We start from the raw sequence: 26,879 nt of genomic DNA on the forward strand, positions 1-26,879 counted from the left end.
ATGCCCTGCAATCAAACTGTTTCCCATTTTCAGTTATAATAGTGTGTGGTACTCTAAATCATTTTTTCCACAAAAGTTATGATTTTTGTCAAAGTAATGGAAGCCACTGCTTCGGTCTCGAATTAAGGATAAAAATGTCCTACAAAAAAGATGGAGCAATCAACTAATTGAAAAGGTTTTGAGTCCTTCTTCCAAACATCTTTTCACCAATATTAGAGATTTCACTCGTCAAATTTTTAAAAAAATTACCAAATGAGGCTATATCTATGCAAATTGGCCGAATTTCACCGGCCTTATAAACTAGATTAGGTGTTATCTTTATTCCTCATCTTTCCCAACCCATTGTGGGTTTGTTTTTCTGGTCTTCTCGGTGAGTAAGGTTAGAATCAAAGAGTTTAAGTTTACAAAAGAAGCAATTTTGAAGAATTATACTTAATTTTGAAGATTAAGATACTTTATATTTATATTGAAGATTAAGATATATTTTAGGAAGAAGGAATTTAACTTGAAAAGAGAGAGAGAGAGAGAGAGAGAGATCAGGAATAATGTAAAAAGAGAGTTTTGTCCCACTGCTTTACTAAAATTGCTGTTGCATTCACTTCCCTTCCCTAACACAATTATACCACTCTTGCTGGCTTCCTCACTCTTCCTCTTCCTTTTTATTTACTATTCTCTCTCTCTCTCTCTCTCTCTCTCTCTGCCAAATTGAAAATAACGTAAAGTTGACGCTTCTCTCTATCACTCTACAAACATCTGTCTAACTCTTCCTTCAAATCAAGAAAAAGTTCGAGTCCTAGTCCTATCATCTTTAACTTAAACTCTACTTCTTCCCCCTGCCATCCATTTCATTTCTCAGAACCAAACAGTTTGATAGATCATAGATCATATGAAGAAAGAGAGGGGAAAGGCTGTGGAGATTTACAACAGCAGCAACAATGACTTGTTTCAAGATTACAGCACTTCCTCTGAACTTCCTTGCAAAAAGCACCCTTCTTCTTCTTCTGTTGGTATTTGTGCTCAGTGTCTCAAAGATCGTTTGCTCAAATTGGTGTGTTCAGATTGTGGAGAGCAACGGCTGTCTTCATGTTCTTGCTCTGATGAGATCTCCTCCAATCGCAATTCATGTTCCGTTGAGGTAGGAAGTGTTGGTCGAGTCTCTTTTTTGATTGAAAATGATAATCAGAAAACTGAACTTGTTAATCCCAAGCCCAAATTGAGCGGATGTGGATCAGACAAACCTCAAGATGTGTTCTTGCTTAAAAGAAGCAGTAGCAGCTGCGTTGAGATCAAGAGAAAAAGTGGGTTTTGGAGGATTGGGAAGCTTTTTAGTAAGAAAAGAGAAAAGGGTAATTCTGATCAGAGAAGTAGTGTTAATGGGTTTGAAGAAAGGAATGATCTTTGGGTTGTTGATTATATGGGTGTTTCAAGATCAAGGTCTTTATGCAGTTTCAGAAATGGTGGGTTTTTTGGGTCAGAAGATGGTACTTTTTCTGGTGCTAGGAGTTCAATTTCAGCTGCTAGGAATTCAGGGCTTTTTGATCCAGATAGAAAAAGTGGGTTCAGTGAGACATATACAGAGCCAAGAAAAAGTGGGTTTGATCCGAGTAGTAATGTTTCAGATCATGAAAGTGGTTTTACAAGACGTATATTTTCAGTGAAAGAAGGGAACTTTACAACAATGGATGATGAATCGGGATTCATTGATTTGAAATTTGATTTCCCATCAGAGTCAAAATCAGAAATGCCAGCAACACTGTATTCGAATTCAGCTTTTGGAAGCATGAGATCAGGTGGAGATTTTGTAATAGGAGGAGGAGGAGATCAAAATGGAGGTTCGTGTAGGATTACAGTGAGTGACAGGGGGATTAAAAGAAGCAGAAAAAGTTTCAAGAGTTGGAGATGGATCTTCAGGCAAAACCCAAATGCAAACAAGAAAGATGATTTAGCAGCTTAATTAATTATGTCATTTTTATAAGTTAAGATCTTCCTGTACTTTGATCAGCTTTTTAAATTATGAATGAATGGGTAAATGTGGAACATTCCATCTTATTTAATGCTGAATCCAAATTACTAGTAGATTTGGGAATCAAATTAATTTGCACGATGGTATAAATTTCTAGAATGAGGAATCACAGAGAATTTATTTCTGCTCTATCTTCCAAGATAATGACAGAAAATTCTAAATTTGGATTAGTGTAATGGTGATCCTACATTTAGTATTAGGGCCAAAAGTTTAAGTTTATTTTATTATTAATAGATATTTGGACCAAAAAAAATACTCTAATTTAAAGATCTTAAATAAAGTAAAAACCAAATGAAAAAAAAAAGAATACTGAAAACGTGTTTTAAAGTATTTCAATTATAGGTCTCTTTCGGCTACAATCCATATTCAACTAAATAGTGGAGAACAATGGATAAATTATTATTAGTATATATTATTATGATTTAACCAATTTTTTCATTCAATTTCTCATCATTTACAATCTAACTTCAATTTTATATATCAAATTCAAGATCCAAGCTTTTTCATGTAAATATTTTATTGGTTTCACATACACAAATTCCTATGTATAGGTTAGTTTTCACTTTTATCGAATAATACTTAGAGATTTTATCCAATCCGATGGATTCACAGTTTATAAATAAACTTCACAGAATCGTAAATTATGAAGCAATTGTCTTTGGAGAATCATAAACTGCAAAGTAATTATCTTCGGAAATCTTAAACTGTGATCCACATTCTGATATATTGCATATGAGAATAGGACTCATATTTTACATAACTAATACTAAACTTGCTTCAATTATCTATAGCTAAAGGTAAAAAGCATCTTTAGGCCTTGACCATTCATATTTTTTTATCCAATAAGTCATTCATCTTTTATTTTGATACATTAAGTTCATAACCATTTATTTTTTAGTCTTAATAAGCCCCTGTTTGACAAATTAGTTAGTTGTGAACATCCAATTCAATTAAAAAGTTGTTATTCATTTCATTTGTGTTTGAAATTATATTTTTTACAATTTGAAATAAATGTTTTATAGTTTTCCTATAGCCATATTAGAAATATAAAAAACTGCTTTCAAACTGTGAAAATACAAATTTCAAACGTATGTGAAATTAATAATATTATGTTAACCGAATTTTATATTTAAAATTGATTTTTTTCATTAGAGACTTAGGGCCTGTTTGGTTCAGCGGTTAGCTAATAGCTGTTGCGGTTGCTGTTAGCTGTTTGCAGTTGCAGTAAGCTGTTAGCTGTTGCAGTTAGCTGTTTGTTATTAGCTGTTTAATTACTAGTGTTTGGTAAAATTATATTGAACTGTTGCTGTTCAGATTTAAAATGTCTAAAATGGACATATTTTGAATTAATCAACAATGAAATTATAAAAGGAAAAATATGAAAAAATGCCCATAACGTTTACAACTAGGAATAATTTTACTCTTAATGTCTAAAATGGTGCAATTTTACTCATAACATTGGCAAGTTGGGTCGATTTCATATATTACTAGAAAATATAGATATTTTATTTCTTATTTTACACCAATTGCACATACCAGTAGTTCTAAAAAAGAGATTTTATATTTTTTTGTGATTTAATAATAAAATTGAAAATTAATATTTATAAATTCGATAAAATATTTGAAATTTTTCTGTCCAACTCGTACAAAAGACAATATATTTTTTTATTTTCTTAAAAAAAAATCACATCTAATCATATGTTTGTGATCTGTTACTAACGATGATAAAATGGTGCACATGTGAAGTGTAGGTGACAATATTCATGACCAAAAAGACAGTTTGATAAATTATTTTTCAAATTGACCCAACTTGTCAATGTTATGGATAAATTTCTTTTGCTACCAAAATTAGGGATATAATTGCACCATTTTAGATGTTAAAGGTAAAATTGCTCCTAACTATAAATGTTGGGGGTATTTTTGCACTTTATCCTATTATAAAATAAAAAATGTGTTACACAAATTAATAAAAATAATCTATATAAAAAATAAAAAATTTATTGAACGCAACAAAACTTTATTCTTCCGGTAATTATGTTGTAGAAATATAAATAATGTTAAAGAATAAATATATTTTGTGGAAATAAGAAGGATAATTCTGTCAATAACAACCAACTACAAACATCTGTTTATGAAAAGCTCCAAATAGGAGCTTTTCGTGAAACGCTCCAAAACGCTGCAGTTTTCAGAGAAAATGCTAAACACTGCGGTTATATAAACCTAACCAAACGCTATATTTTCTGCGGTTTGGAGTGAAACGCTAAACGCTCATCCGAAAAGCTAAAACAAACACCCTCTTAATATGGTAAAAAAACAAAATAAAAAGTTTAATATATCTAAATAAAAATATCAGTGCTTAATGAGAAAGATTAGGGCGGCATAATGTTTTTTTCCATTGCTAAACCCTATTAAATCTTCTTTGGGATATTGCTTTTTCATTGCTTGTGGGAATTAGGTGAGTTTGTATTGGGAGGTCTAGAATATAACTTCATTGGGACGGGTCCATGGGATTTAAGAGGTTTGAGCATCTATTGATTGCTAAAAAATATTGAAAATTGTAATTGAGACTTTAATTTATTTTTATATAAAAACACTAAAAAGATATCAATATAACACTTATAAATCACGATAAACATTTTCTCTTTACGGTCTTGTATGTGTCACATAACTTCATCATGAATGGATGATTCTCAACCATTGCTATTTTCTTTATCAAATGAAATGTATCTATATTGTCTTTGTGACCATTGATTTTGCTTGAATAAATGATAATTCATGAGTTAAATATTTGAGTTAATAACTAAAAAAATAAAGTGTGTTTCTTGCATTTTGGATTGAATGTGCGCGTGTCAGAGATTTCACAATGAAAATAGTAATCTGACTTTAATCAAAATTGTGAAAAAGCTAAAAAGATGAAAAAGATTAAAAGTTCGCAATTAAATCTAAGAAAATGAAATTAATTGAAGAAAACGATGTCGAATTGAAAATAGACTTGAAATTGAATTGAAACTTAAAAGATTACAAACTTAAGAACTAAATTTGCAAGGTATGAAATTGAGAAAGAAATTGAAAACTTATAAACTTCTGGAGTTTTTTATGTTAATTTTGGTTAGGGCTTTCTTTGTTGCATCGTTCTTTTCTTTTTATACTTAAAAATTTCAAATAATTAAAGGAATAATGGGTAGATGGAAGGTCTCCATTCTCTCTAGGCGTTTAATCCTTTCTTCCATTCCTTTCATCGCTGCACCGCCGCCCCTCTTCCTTTTCTCATTTTCTTCTGTAAAATATCAGTTTTTCCCCCTTTCTTTCTCTTCATCCAACTACTCACAATGAAACCCAGTTGATTCTATCTAGTTGAGGAGGAAGAAGGAAGTTTGTCTTCCTTCTTCCTCCTCCCCCTGGTTTTTGTTTTCCGGTGTGATAGTGTGTTTTTCTTTTCTTTTGGTTTGTATCAGTTTATTTTGGTTGGGTCTATATTTTATTCGATCTCTGGATCCGTTAGAAGTGCATCTGTTGGTTAAGATATTTGCTTTTGTAACCTTTTCTGTTGTAGCAAGTGCATAAAAGGTAGATCTTATCCGTAGATCACTGGATCTACGTGGTTGTAAAAGAAGGGACTTAGATCCGAAGTTTCAGAATGGTTCAAAGGATGAAGGTTGGACTATAGTTGCTATACTGCGTATCCGGGGTTACGATAAATATATGCTTAAACGTTTTTCTACTTTAGATGTACTTTTAATGGTCTTTTTTTTACTTTTCGTAGTCTTTTTCTTACCCTTGTGGATCATGTATTAGGCTTGGCCTATATGTATGTGAGGTTTTACTCTTTACTGTTGTCATCATGTACCAGCAATCTTATTACTTAATAAAATGTTAACATTCATATAAAAAAAAAAATCAAATAATTGTTGTCCACTCTCTCCAAATATGCTCTTATGACCATGAACTATTTATTGTTCACAATTGTACCCACATTACCTAGAATTCTCCCACAAACACCCATGTCCAAATCAACTCAACACTAACTTCCACATGTACCCACTCTATTAAATTAACACATTAATTCAAATCATTAATTAATTATGATTAATAAGAATAATCAACCAAAATCGATTAATTAAAATTAATTATTTAGTCTAGTTAATTAATTAAGCCAGAAATTATTTTTAATTGCAAAATCAACCCTAATTAATTTATGGATGAAAGAATTGCCTCTTTATACGTTTAATTTATGAAATAAATAAATAAATACATGTTGATGAAATGACTAAGTTGAAAACTTGGAAGACTAATTGACATTTTTGCCCTAATTTAACAAAGAAAATCGAATTTTCCTCAATTTCAGATTTTGAACCATCTCCTTCTTTTTGAAGGGCGCCATATATGGGTTAGAGTTAGAGAATTTGATTTTCTCAAATTGGGTTAAATTGTGATGCAATTGGATTATTGAATGCTTTGTCTGCTTAAATTTAATGCCTATTTTGGTGTTTTTGGCCAATAATCATATGAATGAAAAAATTATACTCTCCCTTTTATGTATGTATGCAACGTGTTTGTTGAAATGCCAAAGTGAATGTAACCAAGTTCAAATGCTCTCAAATTTGAAGAACAAGCCCCATGCATACTTGTAACAAATTCAGAACTGAAATTGACGAGGAGGCCGAAATTTGTATAAAAACGGGCTACAAAATGACATTTTTGTTTTTACTTTTTCGACTCAATCTAGTGCACCAACTCAAGCTTGAGCAATCAAATGATAGTGAGAAAACATAAAGGATAATTAAATCCATTTGAAACATATTAAAACATTCCCTTCTACGAAAATAAGTAGCTAGGACCCGAATTTGGGCTACGAAATACCAAAGGCAACCTTCATAGCAAACTAATTTCACGAAACCCTTGAGGACCATATTTTGGCTTTGAAAACAAACTTTAAAGCCTAAAACAAATCCAATTTGCTGTATTTGGGATTTAAAGAAACTTAGTATAGCACTAAACATCAAAAAATAATATAAAAAATGTTGAAAAATATGTTTTTATGCTAGCCAACTATGAAATAACCTCACCACACATATAAATATGTTTTTGGATTGATTTGAAGTTAAAATAAAGTTGAAGAGTTTGGATATTGAACATAGAGACATAAGATCACAAGATAAGTGAATTTGACATATTTACTATAAAGAATGTTATCTAAATGATAAAAATGAGTTTTAGAATTCCAAATTCAACACGTATTTTTATATATCATTCATATACCAAATGATTATTCTCAGACTTTACTCGGGATTTAAACATATTTATTTTCACAAAAAAGAGTAAAACAACCCCGTCCTGAAAGTTGAGCAGTTTTTTTTTTTTTGATAGAAAAATGACTACTTGAAGCAAGTTGAGATTGTTACTTGGACTTTTGTACATACTCATGATGAGATGGCTTGGAAAATATAAAATTAATCTTTTGAGAGGTTAAATAGGGGGAATATACAACAAACTACAAAAAAAAACATCAAAGTATATAATTTTTTTAACTTTATCGAGTAAAGTCTACATTGAGTTGAGAAAATGAATTTCGAAATCGTAGAATGATTACAAACTTTTCGCACATCCCCACACAATACATTAAACCATTTATATTCTTTTGTTCAATATTCTACCAGATATTCTCTAAACGATTATGTCTTGGTGACTGACTGGAGAGAACTAGAAAGCTTTGAAGAAGTTAGGGATGACAAACACAAGTAGAAGTGGGTTGAGGCCATGCAAGATAAGATGAAATCCTTGTTTGAGAATAAATTTTTTGAGCTGGTGAAGTTTCCTGAAGGCAAGAAAACTCTGAAAAAGAAATGCGTGTTTAGAATTAAGCATGAAGAAGCAAACTCACAAGCGAGATTCAAAGACAGATTGGTTGTGAAGGGATATAGTCAAAGAAAAGGCATTGACTTTGACAAGTTTTCCTCATCAGTGGTGAAGATGACATCCATTCACACTGTGATGCGGTTAGTAGCAAGTCAGAACCTGGAGGTTGAACAAATGGATTTGAAGATGACATTCCTTCATGGTGATTCGGAAGAAGATATATACATGGAGCAACCAGAGGGTTTTGAGAAGAAGGGAAAATAGGATTATGTTTGTAAGTTAAAGAAGAGTCTTTGCGGCTTGAAGCAGGCACCAAGACAATGGTATAAGAAGTTTGAGTCTGTTATGAGGAAGCAAGAGCATGAAAAGACTACTTCAGATCACTGTGTTTTTATTCAAAAATTCTTTGATAATGATTTTATCATTTTATTGGTCTATGTGGATGATATGTTGACTGTAATCAATGCCACGCTAAACAAAAACATTTATTGTCGGTAACCTTTTGTCGTGTGACTAAGAGGTCACGAGTTCGAGTCTTAGGAGCGGCCTCTTGCCAAAAAATTGACAGGGGAAGGCTTGCCCCCACTATACCCTTATGGTGGGACCCCTCTCCAAGCCCTCGCTTAAATGGGGACGCGTAGTGCGCCGGACCACCCTTTGAGTTTTATTTGAGGGTTCTCCAATTATGAGATTTAGAGTCTTGAGAGGGTAATCTACTTATTTTAGAGAGAGACAAAATAGCAAAATAAATTATTTTGGGGTATTTCTAAGAAACACATGAGTGCTACTATTTTAATTTTATCTCATATTGTTGTAACTCTAAAAAGTTGTCTAGAGAACATCCTCTTTGTACGCCTACTATTTTATAGTGGAAGAATTTACTCTCGAGCTGAGTCGTGGACGTAACCCAAAATCAAGGGTGAACCATATTAAATTTTCAATTTCATTTTTCATTGATTATTTTACTCGTCCTTTTCCTTGCGACATATTTTTCATTTTATTCCTACACCTCTTAGACTAAGTGGTATAGGTTCAAATCCTAACAACTTCATAATTGGTGGAATTAATAATATATGGTGAGATGAGTCTGTGTTGTATACATTGCAGTTCAAGGGCATTCATGTGCGGGATGTGTAGATATTAATATAAAACTATTATTATATAGGGTATAAAATGAAATATGGAATAAAAAGAACAAATAATTATAGATGAATATAATTTATTTCCAATTACTAATATATTATAAGTGGTTGATAAAATTGGAATATACTTGTGTAAAATTTTTATATTAATTTTTCTATTATTTTTGACAAAATTCAAAACTATACATTCATTGATTTTTTAAATTCTTAACTCCTATATCTCTTGTGTAAAATTTCAGAATATCTAACATAAACGATGAAAAATATGAGAGAAAAATATATTGATCTAAGGTTCCAATTTTTAATAGAAGGGGACATCAAAGACATATGTCCTTCCATTTGTTGGATCGATAGAGAGGAAAGATAAAGATTTCAGTTTTTTTCATGTTGTTAAAGATTTGAACAATAAAAATAAATGGTGAATACCTAATCAAATTGAGAGCTTGGGGGTGCTGGAACATTCCCGGCTATTAGCTCCACCTCTGAGTAGTACTAGTTTGTTATTGAGTCCGCTTTTTGTAGCCCTCTCCCTCCACAAAATAAAAAAAATAAAAAAATTGGTTTATACGAAAATTTTGTAATATGATTTCAATATTTGAAAGTGATTGAGTTGGTTTAAGATGTATATTTTAATGCAAAAGATCATGACTTTAAATCTCATGTATCTTATTTTATTTTATAATGTTTTTATTTGTTTGAAATTTATTTTCTAAAAAAAATATATATTTAACTATGTTATTATTATTAATTATTTTCAATGCACTTTTTACTTTTATAACACTTTTGAATTCATTTTAAATACTATCTTTTTTCATAGAAAAAATATAGAGGAAATTACACTGAAAATCAAGTATAGATTTTTTATTACACTTAACTATCTCCAAGAATTGTCTTTTATCAATATTTTATTTTTTTTCATTTAAAAAATCAGAATGTCATTGAATTAATTTTGCTTTTGTCATATATTACAGTTAACTGATATTAGATTATTTAATTTATTATTATTTAAAGGTTGTTTTTCAAATTCATAAGTCATTCCTATTTTCATGTATCCCATCCCTTTTTCCTGTTTCCTTTTTGTCCAACATCTTTTTCTAATTTCTTTCTTGGTTCTTTGTTTTTCAAATAGTCTCAATATGCTCTCCACTTGTGAAGATTATTGTTTAAATAAGGATTGATATGAATATCAGTTAATGATTTAATAGAGTTTTAGAAAGAACTGTGAATTTGAAGATTCAATTCATGAATATCCATTAATGATTTAATGGAGTTTTAAAAAGATGGAGTTTTAGAAAGAACTGTGAATTTGAAGACTCAATTCATGAATATCAGTTAATGATTTAATGGGATTTTAGAAAGAACTATGAAGTTGAAGACTCAATTTATGAATGTCGGTTAATGATTTAATGGAGTTTTAGAAAGAACTATCATTTTGAAAACCATTAATGAAGGATCTAAGAAAAACACAGAGTTCTATAAAAAAACACAGAAAACTGACATTGACATGAATTGTTTTTGTTTCTCAAATTAGGAATTGTTTTTGTTTTTCAATTAAAAATAAAAATAATCATTATTCCCTTTTTTTAGAGGGATGTGGCGAGAAATTTGGTAGAAGTTATATAATTTCAAGATAATTGACATAATTGTATCATTTGTAATAAATTCAACCTTTCTTGACTTCCATGTAACTAACCCAAAAATATATATATATTTTTTATTTTTGAGATTGAAATAACTTAATTTTTATTAAACTTTAATTTGTAAAAATTAAAAAAAAAATACAATGAAAATAAAAAAATATGAAAATGTTATAATTTTTAAAAAATTGGCATTCAACATATAAAAAGAATCAAATATATTTACTTTTTCTTACGTTGAACACTTTTAATTAATTTTTTAGTTGATACATTGAATGGAGTTTTAGCTTGCTCAAAATTTAAAAAATTTACCCAAATGAACTTTGGAAAATTATCTTCAAATTAGCCCATCCATGTACGTATAGTATATCATTAGCCCCTCCACCACTATATATTTTTAAATTGGGCTGGAGATCATGAAAAGGGTTAAAAATGAAAAGTATGAATTGGGCCGGCCGGATATCTTTGTAGCTTGTAATCCAGCTTGGCTCTATCTACAATTTCCTCGAAGGGTTTTGTAAAGCCACATTTATTATATTCTGTACATTACTTAAATATCAAGGTTGTGAAATGTCAATGAAACTTCACATTAAAACGTCATAATTGATATTCCAAGAAGAAGAAGATGATGTGTCCCATTTGTATACTTCAAAAAATAAATGGATGAGGTTTTGAATATTTGAAGCTTCCTAGCATTAGCATTAGCATACGCATCAGTTTGACTTTGAATTCCTCTGCTCTGCACATATATAAAACTGTACAGATCCATCTTGGAAAGGAAAAAGGAAAATCCTAGAAAGGAAAATGTATGTGACAAGGTTTCTCTCTACGTACCAAAGAGATCCATCAGCTCTTTCATTGCCTCCACCGGAAGGTCCAAATTCAGGTATTTTAGTGATCCAAGATGAAGAAGCTCAACCTACTTGCTGCTTTGGATTATGCAATTCCGATCAAGTCAGAGACCTTCCTTTCCCCCAAAACACCAACTTACGTGTTGAATATTCTACTGGAACAGGACAGCATCGACATGTCTCTGTAGATCGAGTCATCTTCATTCCTGTTCTCAATCTACCTTTATCTTCCAATCAATACTACTGCATCCCCCGCAAAGGGAAGCACAAAGGGTAAGTATGCTTTGCTTAATTCCATAAGAAATATATGTAATTTTAACAAAATTTCCTTCATTGGTTCTGTCAGGGAAGCTTACAGAAGCTCAACAGAAGAGGACATGACGACATGCTGTTTCTGCAGACATATTACTGATTTCAAACCACAAACTTGTGATCCTCATGACATCTATCAACAGTTCGAGATTCGACGCAGAAATAGCTCTGGTTATGCCGCTAATTCTGTAGCTCCTGATGGGTTCCCTCCATATTTCTTGAGAAGAAAAGGCTGGCAAGTAACTTTCACTACACCAACTCAATTCCAGTTAACTGAAGCATCAGGCCTTGACAAGGCTCTTCGTGCTCGCCTCCCGGATTCCAAATTCCCCTTATCAGAAAACAATTCTCCAGCTGTGGTAGTAGGAAAGTGGTACTGCCCTTTCATATTTATCAAAGAAGCAACACTTGAACATCAAATGGATAGTTCAAGGTATTACGAGATGACACTTGAGCAAAGATGGGAGCGAATATTTTGTTGTGAGAACGATGGTAATCAAGGGAATGTTGATGTGGATGTTGTGATAGAAACTGAGGCAGTTGAAGTTTGTGGGAAAGCAGGCATGTATGATGAGAATAGTGTGGATGGAATGGTGTGGTTTAAAAGCCTTGATAAAACGGCAAGTGTGGGATTGAGTTTGGGAGTTGTTGAGAGAATGAAATGGGAGGAAGTGAGATTTGGGTGGAGTGGTGAAAAGGAAGTGAGGGTCAAGAGAGTAGATGAATTTGGAGGGGAAGGTCATCAATGGAAGAGATTTGGATGCTATGTTTTGGTGGAGAGGTTTGTGTTGAAAAGGATGAATGGAAGCTTAGTTCTTACCAATGATTTCAAACACCCTCAACGTATCATCACTAAATGGGAATGACATACTTTGTTTTTGTTAGTCCTATTGTTTACTCTTCATATGCCAGGAAAAAGTAGCGGTAGGGATAAAGATTAAAAAACGGATTCTATTGACAGAAGATATGGGAAAAAGCGGATGAGATGGGACGATCACACCTATTGTGATAGACATGTAAGATAAGAAAAATTCTTAAAGCAGAAACTTATTGTATATGTGTTCCAAAATTCACAACTTTTCTCATAAATATATATTTTCTTTTTAATTATTTGCACATACCTAACCAACCAGTTTTGAAGGGATGGTGTTGGGATAGCAGGTTTACTGGAGTTAAGGGCGGAAAAAGGAGCAGCAATGAACTAAATTTTATATTCGAAATGGATGGAACAGTAATTATATATTAATAAAGTGTATTTTCAATATATATAAACGTGTTTTAAAACCTTGAAATTCAAAGATTCTGAAGTTTACTAAAGGGACAATAACGACATAATATTAGATAAGGTTGTTAGTTGAAAGGCTTTGATCAAACTTATAGTTTGGAAAAGTTCTGCAATTGAAAATCTAGTATATAATTTCTCTACCAATAGCATAAAATAATTTCTCATCAATGGCACAAAATAGCTTGATAATGTGAATATGTGATTGCAAGTTAATTTATTTAAAAAATCTAAAAAATATATGTAGGATTTGCAAGATTTCCACCCGATGCTCAAAGCTGATAAAATATATATGAGACCATAACTTGAGTCTCTTAATTAACAAAATAAATTTGCCATTTTTCTATTCATAAAACAATCTCTTATCAGATCTATATATATTTTCAAATGGTTAATAATTGAGTGCATAGCAAAACATCAAATACAACATAAGGTGAAAACTAAAACCAAAATCAAAACATCACTCAAAAGTGCACAATATTTTCTCGATTATATTTTTCAAATTTTCTTTATAATATTTGTATTATAAATTCAATTATTTTTATGACATTATATAATTTTGTTAAATCTATAACAAGGATATTAGAGAAGGCAAGAAAAGTATTAAGTATTTTCTATAATTTGTTCAATGTTCAAGTTTTATCAAAACTCCTCACACCAATTAAAGAATTCTGAAAGAGATAAAACTCTATGTATTATGTCTACTAATAAAGTCTAATTAGAGTAGGGTTGAGATACTTTAATCAAGAAGGAATTTAAAGAGATGAACCAAAAATCCGATCTTAATAGAAATGATCCAATTAATCTTTATCTAAAGCAAGTTTCCATGTCTTAAATATGAATTTTATCAATTATGTATCAAATAAAATTAAGCATATCATCAAAAATTGATATGTAACGTACAAACATTTGTTATTTTATATTGTAATTAAATTGGATATCAAACAATACCCAAAAGGTAGCAAAATCTAGGACGCTGCTCTTTCTAACGAAACATGGGCGTCGCCATCCACCTTGCTCTTCTTCTCTTCTATAGTTCGCCTCGTAACCCCTCATCTTATACGGATTTAAGCGTCAAACTTTTCTCTTTTACAAATCTACATGAAATAATATAAACATTTTTAAAAAAAATAAATAAATAAACTGAATTCAGTAGAAAAATGTTAACTAAAAGGAATCGAGCCATCGAACTCGTTGTATTGGAATTTGGCAACTTTTGTTTTTGTTAAGAATAAAATAAAATAAGGAAAAGTGAACGGAAAAACAAAAAAGAAGGCGTTGGCCGAGGCCCCACGACAACTCAGTCTTTGCTGTACTCTAAAACCCTAAAACTTAAACAACCAAAACCTCTCCCAAGTAACGAACACAGAAAAAGCCTTCTAAAATCCAAATTCCATTTGGCGCTTCTCTTTTAGAAATTCATGGCTTACATTGTTGATCAAGATCAACAATGGCTACTCAATTGCTTGAACGCTACTCTTGATCCTAACCTCGAAGTTCGTTCTTTCGCCGAAGCTTCTCTCCATCAGGCCTCCCTTCAACCAGGTTCCTTTTTCTCTCCTTAATTTCCTTCCTTCTCAACTCTCTTTCATTTGTTACCTCTCTTGTTCGTATTGGACCTTCAATTTTTCAAAATGGTTTCTCTCTCTATCTTGAAACCATCATTGTTAGCCAACTTGGGTTTTAAGGTGCTGTTTTCTTCAGTCTGGAACGAAATTTGATGTGGAAATAGTAGGTCTTTGGTCTGAAATTTCCTTGGGAATTCCTTTGTTTTGGAAGATTACACTTCTGGATAACCCAGTTTTATAGTGACATATCTGGAGCGGAACTATGATAAGGAGATATACAATAGAATGTGCAAATTGGTCTATTAGATAGAGGTCACTCTTAGTTTCAGATGTCATGGATGTTCTGCAGACTGTATATGAAATCAAATATGAATTTAAGAGTGTTTAGGTGAAAATAAATAGGTTTACAAGGATAATGAGGCTTGGCTGGTCTCAAATGTGGTTTCATGGGGGGAGCAACAGAGGTAGAATCTCAGAAGGGCTTTGCTTACAGAGCTTCACCTACATGCTAATGCTAAGGAGCTCTTAGGGGCATGGAAAAGTATTTGGAGAGGTCTTAGTTTTTCATTGCTGTTGGTGATTTAAACTTTATGTTCATTCTTAAAGGAAGAAGAAGCTTCGAGATGGCACCCACTTGATTAGGTGCAACATGGATCTTTTGTGATTCACTTGTTATATTAGGGGAATTTGAAATGCAGGCCGAGCTATCTTGTGAAATCACTTGATTCTGTTTCCTAACTGTATATTAGGGGTTTTATTTTGGAATCATTATATCTTTTTTCTCTAGTTAGAAAACCCACAAGTAGGGATGACAATGGGTAGGGTACCTACAGGTAGTGCCAACCTCAAACCCTTGCCCGTACTCATCCCATTACCCTAACGTGTATACTTCATGAATCCCATACCCATTCCATTTAAATCGCGGGTACCTACGCTACCTTTACCCGTTAAGAATCAATACATAAAACAAAAAATATTACAAATTTAACAAAAGATAAATTTAATAAACCATCCCTAAACAATTCATTTACAAATTTAACAAATATTCTAAATTCAAAAATTATAAATCAACCATAATCAATAGAAATAGATCGGCTTAGAGGTTAAAGTCAAGGGATGAAAGTCAAATATATGGTAGGTAGCAGGTAACAGGTACCCGGGGTATTCCCATACCCGTCACAAGTAAATTTTTTTTGAGCCTATACCCGTCCCATACCCTTTTATACAGGTACGGGTAATTCCATTAGGGTCGTACCCGCGGGTAGAGTACCCGTTGCCATCCTTACCCACAAGAAAGAAAAAGAAATACCCACCAAATTGTATGCACTTCCTTTAACAAAATCTACTTTCTTGGTTTGCTCAATGAATGTATTAGGATAACAAGAAATTCAATACCTCATAGTGAACTGTGTGCTGGTCAAGTATTATTTACTTAGCTGTTAGTGTGAAATATGCTTGCCTTCGATCTTCATTTTTGGGCTAGGAGTAGGAGTTTTATGTTTGAAAGCATGATTCTTCGATTGCTTCTTAATTGATTTCTTAATCATTTCTTTCCTGATAGAATTGCTCTTCTGTGTCACAACCAAAGAAAGAATCCGGTTGGAATGCAATCCTCTCTCCTTCTCTTTGAACCTCAGGATTTCGATTCTAATTATGTGGTGGAAAGAATGAATAGTATGGAGTCAATGGCAAGTAATCCACAGTAGTATCTGGTGCTTGTTATATGGTTAACGGTGCTGAATAGTATTAATCCCATGAAACAATAAAATCAAAACTAGTTTGATCAAGCGATTAGGAAGAATTTGTTCCAACCGGATTCTTTCTTTGGTTGTGACACAGAACAGATTGCCGATGACTTCTACGAGCAATTCTATAAGAAAAAGGGATAATGTACTAAAATAGGTCTAATGTTTTTGGGGAAGTATCAATTTAGGCTACACGTACAAAATAGCATCAATGTAGGCTTAAAAAAAGTACCAATTTAGGCCTCGACAACGGAACATGAGACGTCATTCATATTACTCCGTTAAGTTTTGTCAATTGTACGTGGAGAGAGGAATCAAAACTTAATGGAGTAATATGAATAACGTGTCACATTTCGTTATCGAGGCCTAAATTGGTACTATTTTTGAAACGTTAAGCCTACATTGGTGCTATTTTGTACGTGGAGTCTAAATTGATACTTCCCCAAAAACCTTAGGCCTATTTTGGTACCTTATCCCTATGAAAAAGAATGATTAAGAATCATGCTTTGAAACATACAACTTGTACTCCTAGCCCAAAAATGAATATCGGATTAAGGCAAGCATATTTCACACTGACAGCCAAATAAATAATACTTGACCAGCACACAATTCACTATGAGGAATTGAATTTCTTTGGGTCAATGGAAACTTAGAAGACAGATGAATTTCACTTTTATACTTTTTGTCTGTTGGTCATCTTTTTATGGATCAAGACAATGCTAGACGTAACCGATTGTATGTCTTGTAAATGAGACATGTTTAGGTTGTAAACTATTTTCACAAAACCATCTTTTGTCTTTATCATCCTTCATTATTGATGTGGTCCAATGTGTTCTGTAGTGATTTTCATTCCATTTTTATGAAGAAAAGATAATTACAATCATATCTTTCTTCTGCAGGTTTTGGAGCTGCACTATCCAAGGTTGCTGCAAACAGGGAGATTTCTTTGGGATTGCGTCAGATATCCTTGTTCTATTTCTGTCATCTCAGTTGTGTCATACTGCTTTTGTTTATAAAAAATCTCCTCTTTGTTCTTCTATTCAAAGTCTTTAATTTCAATTGCTTGTTAGAGTTTGTCATTCCTAAAATGTAACGATCACAATATTTTATTTGATGAAAAAGGATACGGTTGTCTCATAATGTTCTTAAGCTATGTGGGTTTTCTCTCATTATCTGCTGAAGTATGAATGGCATGTTTTGTGCTAGTAAAAGAACCATATCTGGTGTAAATGAAGAGCCTTTGTATACTGTTAGACTTGACATCACATTACCTAGCAGCAGTTCTTCTAAAGCAATTCATTAAGAAACACTGGCAAGAAGGTGAGGAATCTTTTGAACATCCTGCGGTATCAAGTGAAGAAAAGGTACCTGTAGTATCTTATTTTTTTATTGTTTTATTCTCTTTTTTAAAAATGTTTGTATGATTTTCCTTCAAACCATTTCTCATGTACTTGTGTTACTCATTTTCTCCACTCTCTTTAGGCAGCTTTGTGTGATACTATATTATGCCTCTGATTATGTCCTTCTATGCTTTCTGCTGTAGTTCTTTGATGGACTGAAATTCTCTGTGCATTACCACTTTTACGTTGACATGGAAAACATCACAAGGAAACCAAATATGGAAACTGTTTACCTAAATGTTTTTTTTTTGGGTTCAGTCATGCAGATGTATATATATATATATATGCATACATATATATCAATCATTTTAAAGGATGTTATTTTATATAGGTGATTTTTTGGATAAAGATCACTAAGTTATCCTGCATAAATGTTAAAAGTAGTTGCATGGCAATATCATTGGTTAGGTATTGCCTGCCTAGTGATAAACTTGTGGGTAAGAATTGGAATCAGTTGCCCTACTGAATCTTGATAGAAATGTGTTACTCTTTATATGTTTATCCATTTTCATAGTGCATTGGACCGTTTAAAACATTTAATCTTGCTAATGTCTGAAAAGTGAAAAGTATTGCTACACAATTGTCAATTTGTGATAATGACTTTTTTTTTTTTTTTGGAGGAAGGAGCTAAAATCCTTCAGAATTACTGGGTAAAATATGTGCGCATAAGCATAAATAACTTAAAAAAAGATCCTGCAATGTTGAAAGGCATTGTGGTTTTACCTTTCCTCTTCATTTGCCTCAACTTGTCAATTCTGTTTGTGCCAAGGAGCAATGGCGGAACCGGTTTATGGAGTTGGGGGTTGGGGATTTTCTAAAGTCCAGCCCGTTAGGGGTGGGCAATTTTTTTTTGGCCTCCAACATGCTAAAACTTCGTTGTTTGGCGTGTTGCGGGCTAAAATATTACAAGTGCCCAACCTAAAAAGGAGTAGACATCTTGAATTTTTTTATAAGTCCACACTAAATTTTTAAAAAATAAAGTAAAAAGTCCATTGGAAGTAGTTAATAAGGATCCAGTTTTTTTACTAAGGTAGGAAAAGATTCCTGAGGCTGCCTCCCCATGGGATCACTTTTTTATTCTTCCTTGTGAATTTATGGTAACATAGTAATTTAGAAAACAAAATTCGAACAAATAAAAAGTTAATATAAAAAGAGTTTCTGGGATTTGAACCCGTGACTTCTTACATTAAAGCATACGTCTTAAACCAAGTCAACCATTTTGAAATATTGAAATAATACTACAAATGCATCAATTTAAACTGATATTGGGGAGAGGAGGCTGCCAAGGGGCAGCACCACCCCTACTCAGGGGAGTAGGGGTGGAGCCGACGGCCGGTGGGCTTCAGGCCCTGGGCTAGCTCCACCCCTGACAAGGAGTAATATCATCCTTTCTGGTTGTAAGCTTAAAAAAACTCCAAATCTTTTTTTCCCCCTTTTCTTCTCATGCCCCTTATGCTCATATATCTTCAAAATAGTTTTTTCCGAGTATAGACTTTTTTAAGATGTTGCTAGAAATAGTAATTGTGGAAGACATAAAAGATAGTATTTTAGTATGTTTAGTAAAAACTAAAAGGAAGAAAATATTAACACTTCTTAAAAAAAAAACTTATGCAATCCTTAGTATTTAACCAAAAGGAAAAGTTAATATCTCATCCTTTTACTCTTAGCATTGAATTAATAGTAACATTGAAGGATGAAATAGCTTATTTGAAACTTCTGACATTCAAATTATGCTCTTTATAGTGCTTGTCATTTGTTTTATTTTTGAGAACTGAAAAAGCTCTCCTCCTAAATGTTTTGGACACAATAACTTTTGATATAATTCATGAAATGGAAACATAAAATGTGATGAAGAACTTTTGAATTCCTACCTTCTCCTTTTGGTGGCCCAGTATTAATTTGTCGGGTTTGCATGCATGAATTGTGGACCTTATATAGGTTAATATTGCATTTTGTAAATGCAACACAATTTGACTTGAAAAATGTAAATAATTTGGGCTAAATGGAATTTTTTTTATCATGCCGAATCTCTGCTTATGTTTTTTGAATATTCAATTTTGACATGCTTGGTTAAACTATGAATTTAAACATAGTGGTGGACTGTATTCAACCAAATGAATTTGTGTCCAGTTTGTCTGCATCTAGAGAACAAGATCATGATTTTACCCATTTTAATCTAGCTGCTTTCCTGCACTGTTGTTTGGAGAAATTAGCTTAAAAAATTAAAAATCAAATAAGGAACGATGTTTGCTGTCCCAAACAGGCACTTCTTTTGGTACTCTTCGGAAGTTCAGTTATCCTGTTTTTTATTTGAATTATGCTGTTCCTTCTATTTTATGCTTTTCTCATTGTTTTGTCTTTTTTATGTCTTTCATCAATATTTTTACTGAAGTTTTGAGAGTATTTTACAATATAATATAAGTTGATTACTTATTGCTTAGATAATTGTTGCATCGTCAGGAAATTATACGCGGACTTCTTTTAGCTTCTTTGGATGATCCTCATAAGAAAATCTGCACAGCAATAAGCATGGCCATAGCATCAATAGCTATGTATGATTGGCCAGAGAATTGGACTGACTTATTTCCATCCCTTCTAAAGTTGATTACCAATCAAACAAACTTGAACGGAGGTAAGTGCTTGGAATGCTCATTTTCAGTTGATCGTCTGTTAGCTTCTTTCATTATTTTCTTTCATTCTAAAAAAATATATGAATTTGTTCCGAGACTGACTTCGTTGAGGGTGTGAACCTGCTAGAAGAAGTGTCAGGACTAGGACTTAAAGATGTAGGTTACAACTGCTAAACTAAAACCTCCGAATGTATGTACGGTAACCAGGTTTATGACAGTACATTCCATTCCTTACGGTTGATGTGTTTTGGTTTTAACTGTCATATTGGCTTCATCTGGAGAAGAAAATAAAAACAAAGACAGAAAGAATATAATGAAGAGTTGCAGATGATGAAGGAGAAGAGGTCTACCAAAAAAATAAGAAGGGAAAAAAAGCTAGGGGAGAAACTTTCCTGGGTCTTCAGTAATCCAATTTTCTTATTTAACCACTTTAATGGCCTTTCTAATAGAAGATTTTAACCAGTCCAATGGGTTTCTTTAATACTGAATTTGAAGGGTTTTCTTTTAATTTTTGTTACTAACAATAATACGATTTAATATGTAAATCTAACGCTTGTTCTTTGTAATATCTTTTAAGAAAGTTGAACGCTTTGGTCATTTTTTATTCAAGTCTTCTCATAATCAAAAGAAGGCGTTTTTAGCAAAGAGTTGAATGATATATATTTACCTTTCCGAAAATCTTATAATTCCAAATTTAATTTCCTACTCCTTAACACTTCAATTTAATTAAGCATAACCATATCAAATTAAGCTTAATTTTAGTTCTAAAGCTGTTAGAGTGCTAACTTGGAAATCATTATCATCATAAAATTTGATTGCCGATTGTGACTAGAAAATTATAAATCTCTTCATATATAGTTTAGTTGTTTTAGATATTTTAGTTATTTCTTGATCCAATCCAAGGAACATTACCATATGGTGTACATTTCCTTTTTTCTTTTTCACATGAGGAGACAACACATCTAATAGCATTTTTTATCAACTTTTCTTGTTTTATAAAATTAGAATTTTATTAAAATAGCTCTTAGTTGACAAAATTGTCTTCTTTAAGGTGTAAGGGAAAAAAATCCTTCTACTTGTTACCCGGACCAGTAGAGGGGTTTCCCACAATTGGGCAAGGAGCCTCTAATAGGTTTCCTTCATTAAACTAATTGAGTTGGGTCCATAACTACTAGTGTAAGTGCATGGCTTTTGGACACCGTTCCTTTTATTGCACGGTTTCATATGATGGTTCATGTTAGCCGACCCCGAATCATTTCGGGACTAAGGCTTTGTTGTTGTTATAGTTGTTGAAAAAAGCCTATTACATATGATAGTTTTGAGACTTGTAGAACATTGGAACATGAGTGCTAATTGCCTCTGGCACATCCATTAAATAAAACCCCTGTGGTTTCACTAATTTTCAGATAAAGGATTTTCAGATAAAGGACTGTTGTTTACTTTTTGTCGAAACGAGGACTGAGGTTTTCAACTTTAGCAAAATAAGGACTTTTTCGATTGATACTATTAAAATCACCCTTAACAACTTCAAAAATGACATATTTTAAGAACTACTAATATTCTAAGCAACTTTAATTCTTCAACTTTTTTATTTCGAGATTATTTAGATGATGTTTGGTAAAGAGAGAGAAAGTTAATGTTTAGAGAGAGAAAGTTCCAAAAAAGATGATTTTCTAAAATCGAAAATGTAGTTCCATAGAAAATATGACATTGAACAACTTTAATTCTTGAAAATTTTCATTTTCAGGTCGTTAAAGATAGTTTTAATAGCATTATTAAAAGTGCGAAACCTCAGTCCTCGTTTTGACAAAAAGTAAATCACAGTCCTTTATCTGAAAATTAGTGAAACCACAGGGGTTTTATTTGAACTTTCCCCTAGATAATATGTATTTATCGACTTGATGAATAAAGGCTAGATGGAATGATTGAATCATGGTTTTACTCCTTATTTGTTTAATAAAGAATCGATGTGAGCTTGAATTCAGTGATCATGCAAAAGTTACCACCTACTTTGTCTTTTGAATAGTTAGAGATTTCTTTTGCCCCTTAAAGCAATTAATATGAATCATGAAAATTATAAAAATAAAAAAATAAAAAAAATCTCAATTGTGCTTGGTATGATCCTGTCTCTGTTAAAGTATTCCATTTGCTCCTTGGTCCTCGCATTAGAGGTAGATTTATTCTGCCAATTTTCCATGCCAAGAACCCAACCCCTCTTTATTTAGATAATATATTTTTTTGTTATGGATTTTTGTGTTGCTTGTGATTTTTCTTTATTGCTAGTCTTATCATTTTTTTATATTTCTTAATAGATATTGTATACATGTATTTCATGAGCTACAAATTATAATTTATAATTGTATGGCGATTCTATGAAAGGTTTCTGCTTGTGTTCCATATGTCAAATGTTAGTGGATTAAATTTAGACCATAATTATTGCCATGTGTATATACTTTGAGTGGATATACAATTTACCGATACTAAGTTGTTGCTTTATTTGATTGATACCTCATATTATGAATCGATTTATTATTTGTTTCAATGCAATACCATAATACCATATATCTGATTTTCTAAACTAGAATTATTATTCTATTATCTTTAACAGATTAACAAAATATTCTATATGTCTTTTTCTTTCCTAATATAATTTCAATTTCCAATAAAACTCACAATTCTAGTTATTGGGAATTCATTTCTAAATTTATATATTAAAATACTATGATATTGTTAAATTTTTTATACTCAATAATTTTATTATTATTTCCTATATTTTCTTGCTAATTGGGATAATTAGTGGTAAAGTCATTTTCAACTATCATGGCAAGTCTTTCTCTAGCTAACACTAACTAAAACCAATGCATGTTAAATCTGGTAATATTATTACTAGGGAGTATTTTAATATTTGATATATTTGGTCATTTGGAAAGCTGAATTGTAATTAGCACCTATTTTTAATTTGACTTACAATTTTATTGTTATTACTGTTATTATGATATAGTAGTCCTTGGCATCATATTTTTTAGACTTTTGTATATCATTTTTTCACATGCTTTTACATATTAAAGTTTTGTTGCAACCATGACGGAGTAATTGATTAATAACGTTTTTGTTTAATAAATATAACAAATAATGCAACAACGGTATCATTTACAAACAGCTAATAAAGGTAAGAGTAGGGATATTCTGTGGTTAAAATTAATAGATTGGCTAGAATAATTCACAACTTTAAAAATAGGGTTAAAATTTGAAGAATAAGGTGTTATTTCACTAATTTTAGCTCACTGAAAAGTACTAACTTATCAGGTGTCTTCTGCTTTTGCTTGCAAGATTTATTCTTTATTGTCCAACTTCAAGTTCTCATCTAATTTTTTTCCCCTTACATATTGTGGTATTATCTGCTTGATATATATCTAAATTATTTTCATGTTATGTTCCTTGCAATTCTGGCAATGCTGCTGTAGTTTGTACCAAAATGATATTATGTTTAAATATGTAGTACATGGCGGTTTAAGATGCTTGGCTCTTATCTCTGGGGACATGGACGATACAATGGTGCCAACACTTATTCCTGCTTTATTCCCATGCTTGCATACAATTGTATCATCCCCACAGGTTAGAATTTGATGTTTCTCACTTTTTATATTTCTAATGGAGATAGATTTTTTCAGTTATTTCATACTCCTTTTCATAATTACTTTTTTGCCTATTTCTGACTTACAAAAGGTGAAATATTTAGCATTAGCAAATGTAAAGATGAATTGGATATGCATGTTGCTTGGTGAATATTGCAAAGATCTTAGCCATTATTCTATCTTGATGTCATTTTATTATCTTAGCAACCAAATTGGTTTGAGAAGATTGTTCTTCTTAAGATATCCCATATGAGCTAGTTATAGCAGCATATACTATTAATCTGTGTGAGGCAATCTGATAGAGAATGGCATAGAGGTAATAAGGGCAGCCAAAGAATAGAAGCTGACACATGTTTATTACTGACTGGAGTCTATTATAGTAGGGGTTGGTGTGAGAGAGGGTGGCAGTATATATATATATAGGTGCGTTTTGTATAGAGGGGGTAGCTTTGGGAGAAATTAGTCTTCCGGGTCTCAGCTTAAGCTTGGGACGGGGCTTGCCTTGTAGGAGCAGAAGTTGTCCTTCTGTTCATTTATCTTTTCTAGTGTTCTGGCTTTGTTTGTCTTCTTCATTTCTGTTACCGATCATAGTGGTCACAAGTCATCAATATAAATCCACTTTTCTATTTCTTTGTGTTTGCTTGATTCTCTATCACAATCCTCTCCCTTCAAGGGTATCTCTTTGGGTAGAGTTAGGCACTAAGTTCTTAATAGGGTACTAGAGCCACCTAGTCTAATGCTGGGCCACTTGATTTTTATGGTTCCAAGTTGGTGATCAAGTTACGGGTGGATTGGTAGTGATATTCCAATCTAAGATTTGTGCTTGGAGTTTTTACCCTATAACCTATGTTTGCTATTAAATCGAGGCTCATTAGAGAGAGCCTCATATCTCTAGATTTCTTTTCAAAAATAGGAACTTCAAAAACTGCCGCCCCTTTCAGTTTTCATTACATAAATATTGAATAAATAACTGCCTACAGTAAAACTGCAGGTGACTGACACAAGGCACAAAAAAAAAAAAAAAACAAATCAAAGGCATGCAAATCACAATTCATTTGAAGATCACACAACCAATATTAATTAACAGTACGACCTATAACATTGATTTGCGCCACCATAAGATGTTTAGTCTTGCAAGTGTCATGCTCTAGATGTTAAAAGTTGGTTGTGAAAGATATCTTAAACCCGTGACCTTCGGTCACACGACAACAACGTTTTACCATTGCGCCAAGGCTCGCCCTCCATTGGCGATTTACAGAGACATGAAAATTTACATATGTGAGGCAATTCTTCCTCTTTACTTTTTGAGTGGAATTAGACTGTAAGGGGGCGTTTGGTTCGCGCACGGGTAACAGAATGGAATGACCCTGAATTCCCTTGTCTGTTTTCGGTTGCAGCAAGGGAATCATATACCTCTGATTCCCTTTGTGACTGTTTGGTTGAAATGAGGTTTATGGATTGTTTTTAACAACAGTTTTTATACATACATATGTCTGCATTAATAAATTAATCACATATAAATATAAGAGTCAAAATCAATTACTTCAACTATTAAAATCAAAAGATGATGGAACAGAAAGAAACTGAATAAATTTAATTGAAGAAACTGAATAAAATTAATCAAAGAAAATGCATAAACATTATACTTTAAAAAGAAAATAGTTATTTTCAGATAATTAAAAATAAATACTAAAACTGAATAATATGATAAAAGAAAAAAATTTGGTCAAAATTATTTTCAGGGCAAAAAAGTAAAAACAAATAAATACAAGGATCAAAAGTGAAATTAGTCTAGGGATAAAAAGTATAAATAAATATGTATAAGGATCAAAAGGAAAATCTAAAAGTAAAATTTTAAAAAATTAAAAATATATAAGTTCTAGGATCAAAAGTGAAATTAATCCAAGGATAAAAAATAAAAAATAAATATATGGATCAAAACAAAAATTTAAAAGTAAGTTAAAGGCTGAAGTAGAATTTTATAAGAAGGGTAGAGGTTCAAGATAGTAAATGAGGGGAAAGGGAATAGAAAACCTTAGGGTGGGGTTGGGTAATGGGATCAGAGGAGTTAGAGCATCTCCAACAGCCTCTTAAATTGGCTCTTAAGTTAAAATTTGAGGAGGGAGAGTCAAAAATCAACTCCAACAGCCTCTTAGTGCCTCCTCAAATCACTAAGAGCTTCTCCATCCTCTCTATTAATAGAGAGTCTCTCTCCACCTCTTAGTGCCTCCTTATTTTATTTTTTATTAATAATTTATTATTGAGGATTCTCTCTCCTTTCACTATTGGTTAATATAACACTACTTAATAACTTTAATGATAAAATAATAAATAGAGAGTGAATATAAGGAGCATTGTTGGAGATGATATGTATTAGTCACTCTTAAATCACTAAGAGTCAATTATTTATATTATTTTTAGAGAGTGAACTAAGAGTCTCTTGGAGATGCTCTTAGGGGTAAACCTGAAACTAAAAAAGGGTAAAAGGGAATGATTGAATTAATAAAACAAACACCAACAAAGGGAATGAAAACTCCTCATTCCCTTACCCTTTCCTAAAGCCCCCAAAACAAACGCCCCCTAACTTCATAACAGTTCTGATGTTTGCATATATGGTCAATTACTTCTGAACTTTAGAAGTTAAGAAAATTGAAAGGTTGCCTAATTTTGTGGTGGATCTCTATTGATGAGATTCAGTAAGGTGAAATAGTTGAAATCCAGCTACACTGTAGGTCTTGCTGATCCTGCAAATAATTTTGTAGATCGTGAAAACACTCATCTTTACCTTGTAGGATTTG

At 32.1% G+C, this 26,879-nt stretch overlaps 3 protein-coding genes across 4 annotated transcripts in view; all 3 read left to right on the forward strand.

Moving 5' to 3' along the window:
* Window positions 1-576: 576 nt before the first annotated feature.
* LOC136205272 (uncharacterized) lies at window positions 577-2,047 on the forward strand. The gene has a single exon (XM_065995834.1). The coding sequence runs from the start codon at window positions 887-889 to the stop codon at window positions 1,952-1,954; it is 1,068 nt and encodes a 355-aa protein (XP_065851906.1). The 5' UTR covers window positions 577-886; the 3' UTR covers window positions 1,955-2,047.
* A 9,415-nt stretch (window positions 2,048-11,462) lies between these two features.
* Window positions 11,463-12,687, forward strand: LOC136205355 (uncharacterized). 2 transcript variants are annotated; one of them, XM_065995939.1, is made up of 2 exons: window positions 11,463-11,782; window positions 11,856-12,687. In XM_065995939.1, exons 1-2 carry the CDS (start codon window positions 11,463-11,465, stop codon window positions 12,685-12,687), a joined length of 1,152 nt encoding a protein of 383 aa, XP_065852011.1. The 2 variants fall into 2 exon arrangements, with proteins under 2 accessions (XP_065852011.1, XP_065852084.1); XM_065996012.1 differs by having other exon boundaries at window positions 11,910-12,687.
* Window positions 12,688-14,380: 1,693 nt separating this feature from the next.
* Window positions 14,381-26,879, forward strand: part of LOC136234218 (uncharacterized) — a 29,309-nt gene continuing 16,810 nt past the window's right edge. The window contains exons 1-5 of the mRNA XM_066024012.1: window positions 14,381-14,648; window positions 17,316-17,377; window positions 17,688-17,780; window positions 20,277-20,448; window positions 23,946-24,061. Coding sequence (XP_065880084.1) covers window positions 14,525-14,648; window positions 17,316-17,377; window positions 17,688-17,780; window positions 20,277-20,448; window positions 23,946-24,061 — 567 coding nt within the window. The 5' untranslated portion in view covers window positions 14,381-14,524. The remainder of the gene's footprint in view (window positions 14,649-17,315; window positions 17,378-17,687; window positions 17,781-20,276; window positions 20,449-23,945; window positions 24,062-26,879) is intronic.

This window comes from Euphorbia lathyris, chromosome 1, assembly GCF_963576675.1.
Source record: "Euphorbia lathyris chromosome 1, ddEupLath1.1, whole genome shotgun sequence".
In the NCBI taxonomy this organism is placed as follows: domain Eukaryota; kingdom Viridiplantae; phylum Streptophyta; class Magnoliopsida; order Malpighiales; family Euphorbiaceae; genus Euphorbia; species Euphorbia lathyris.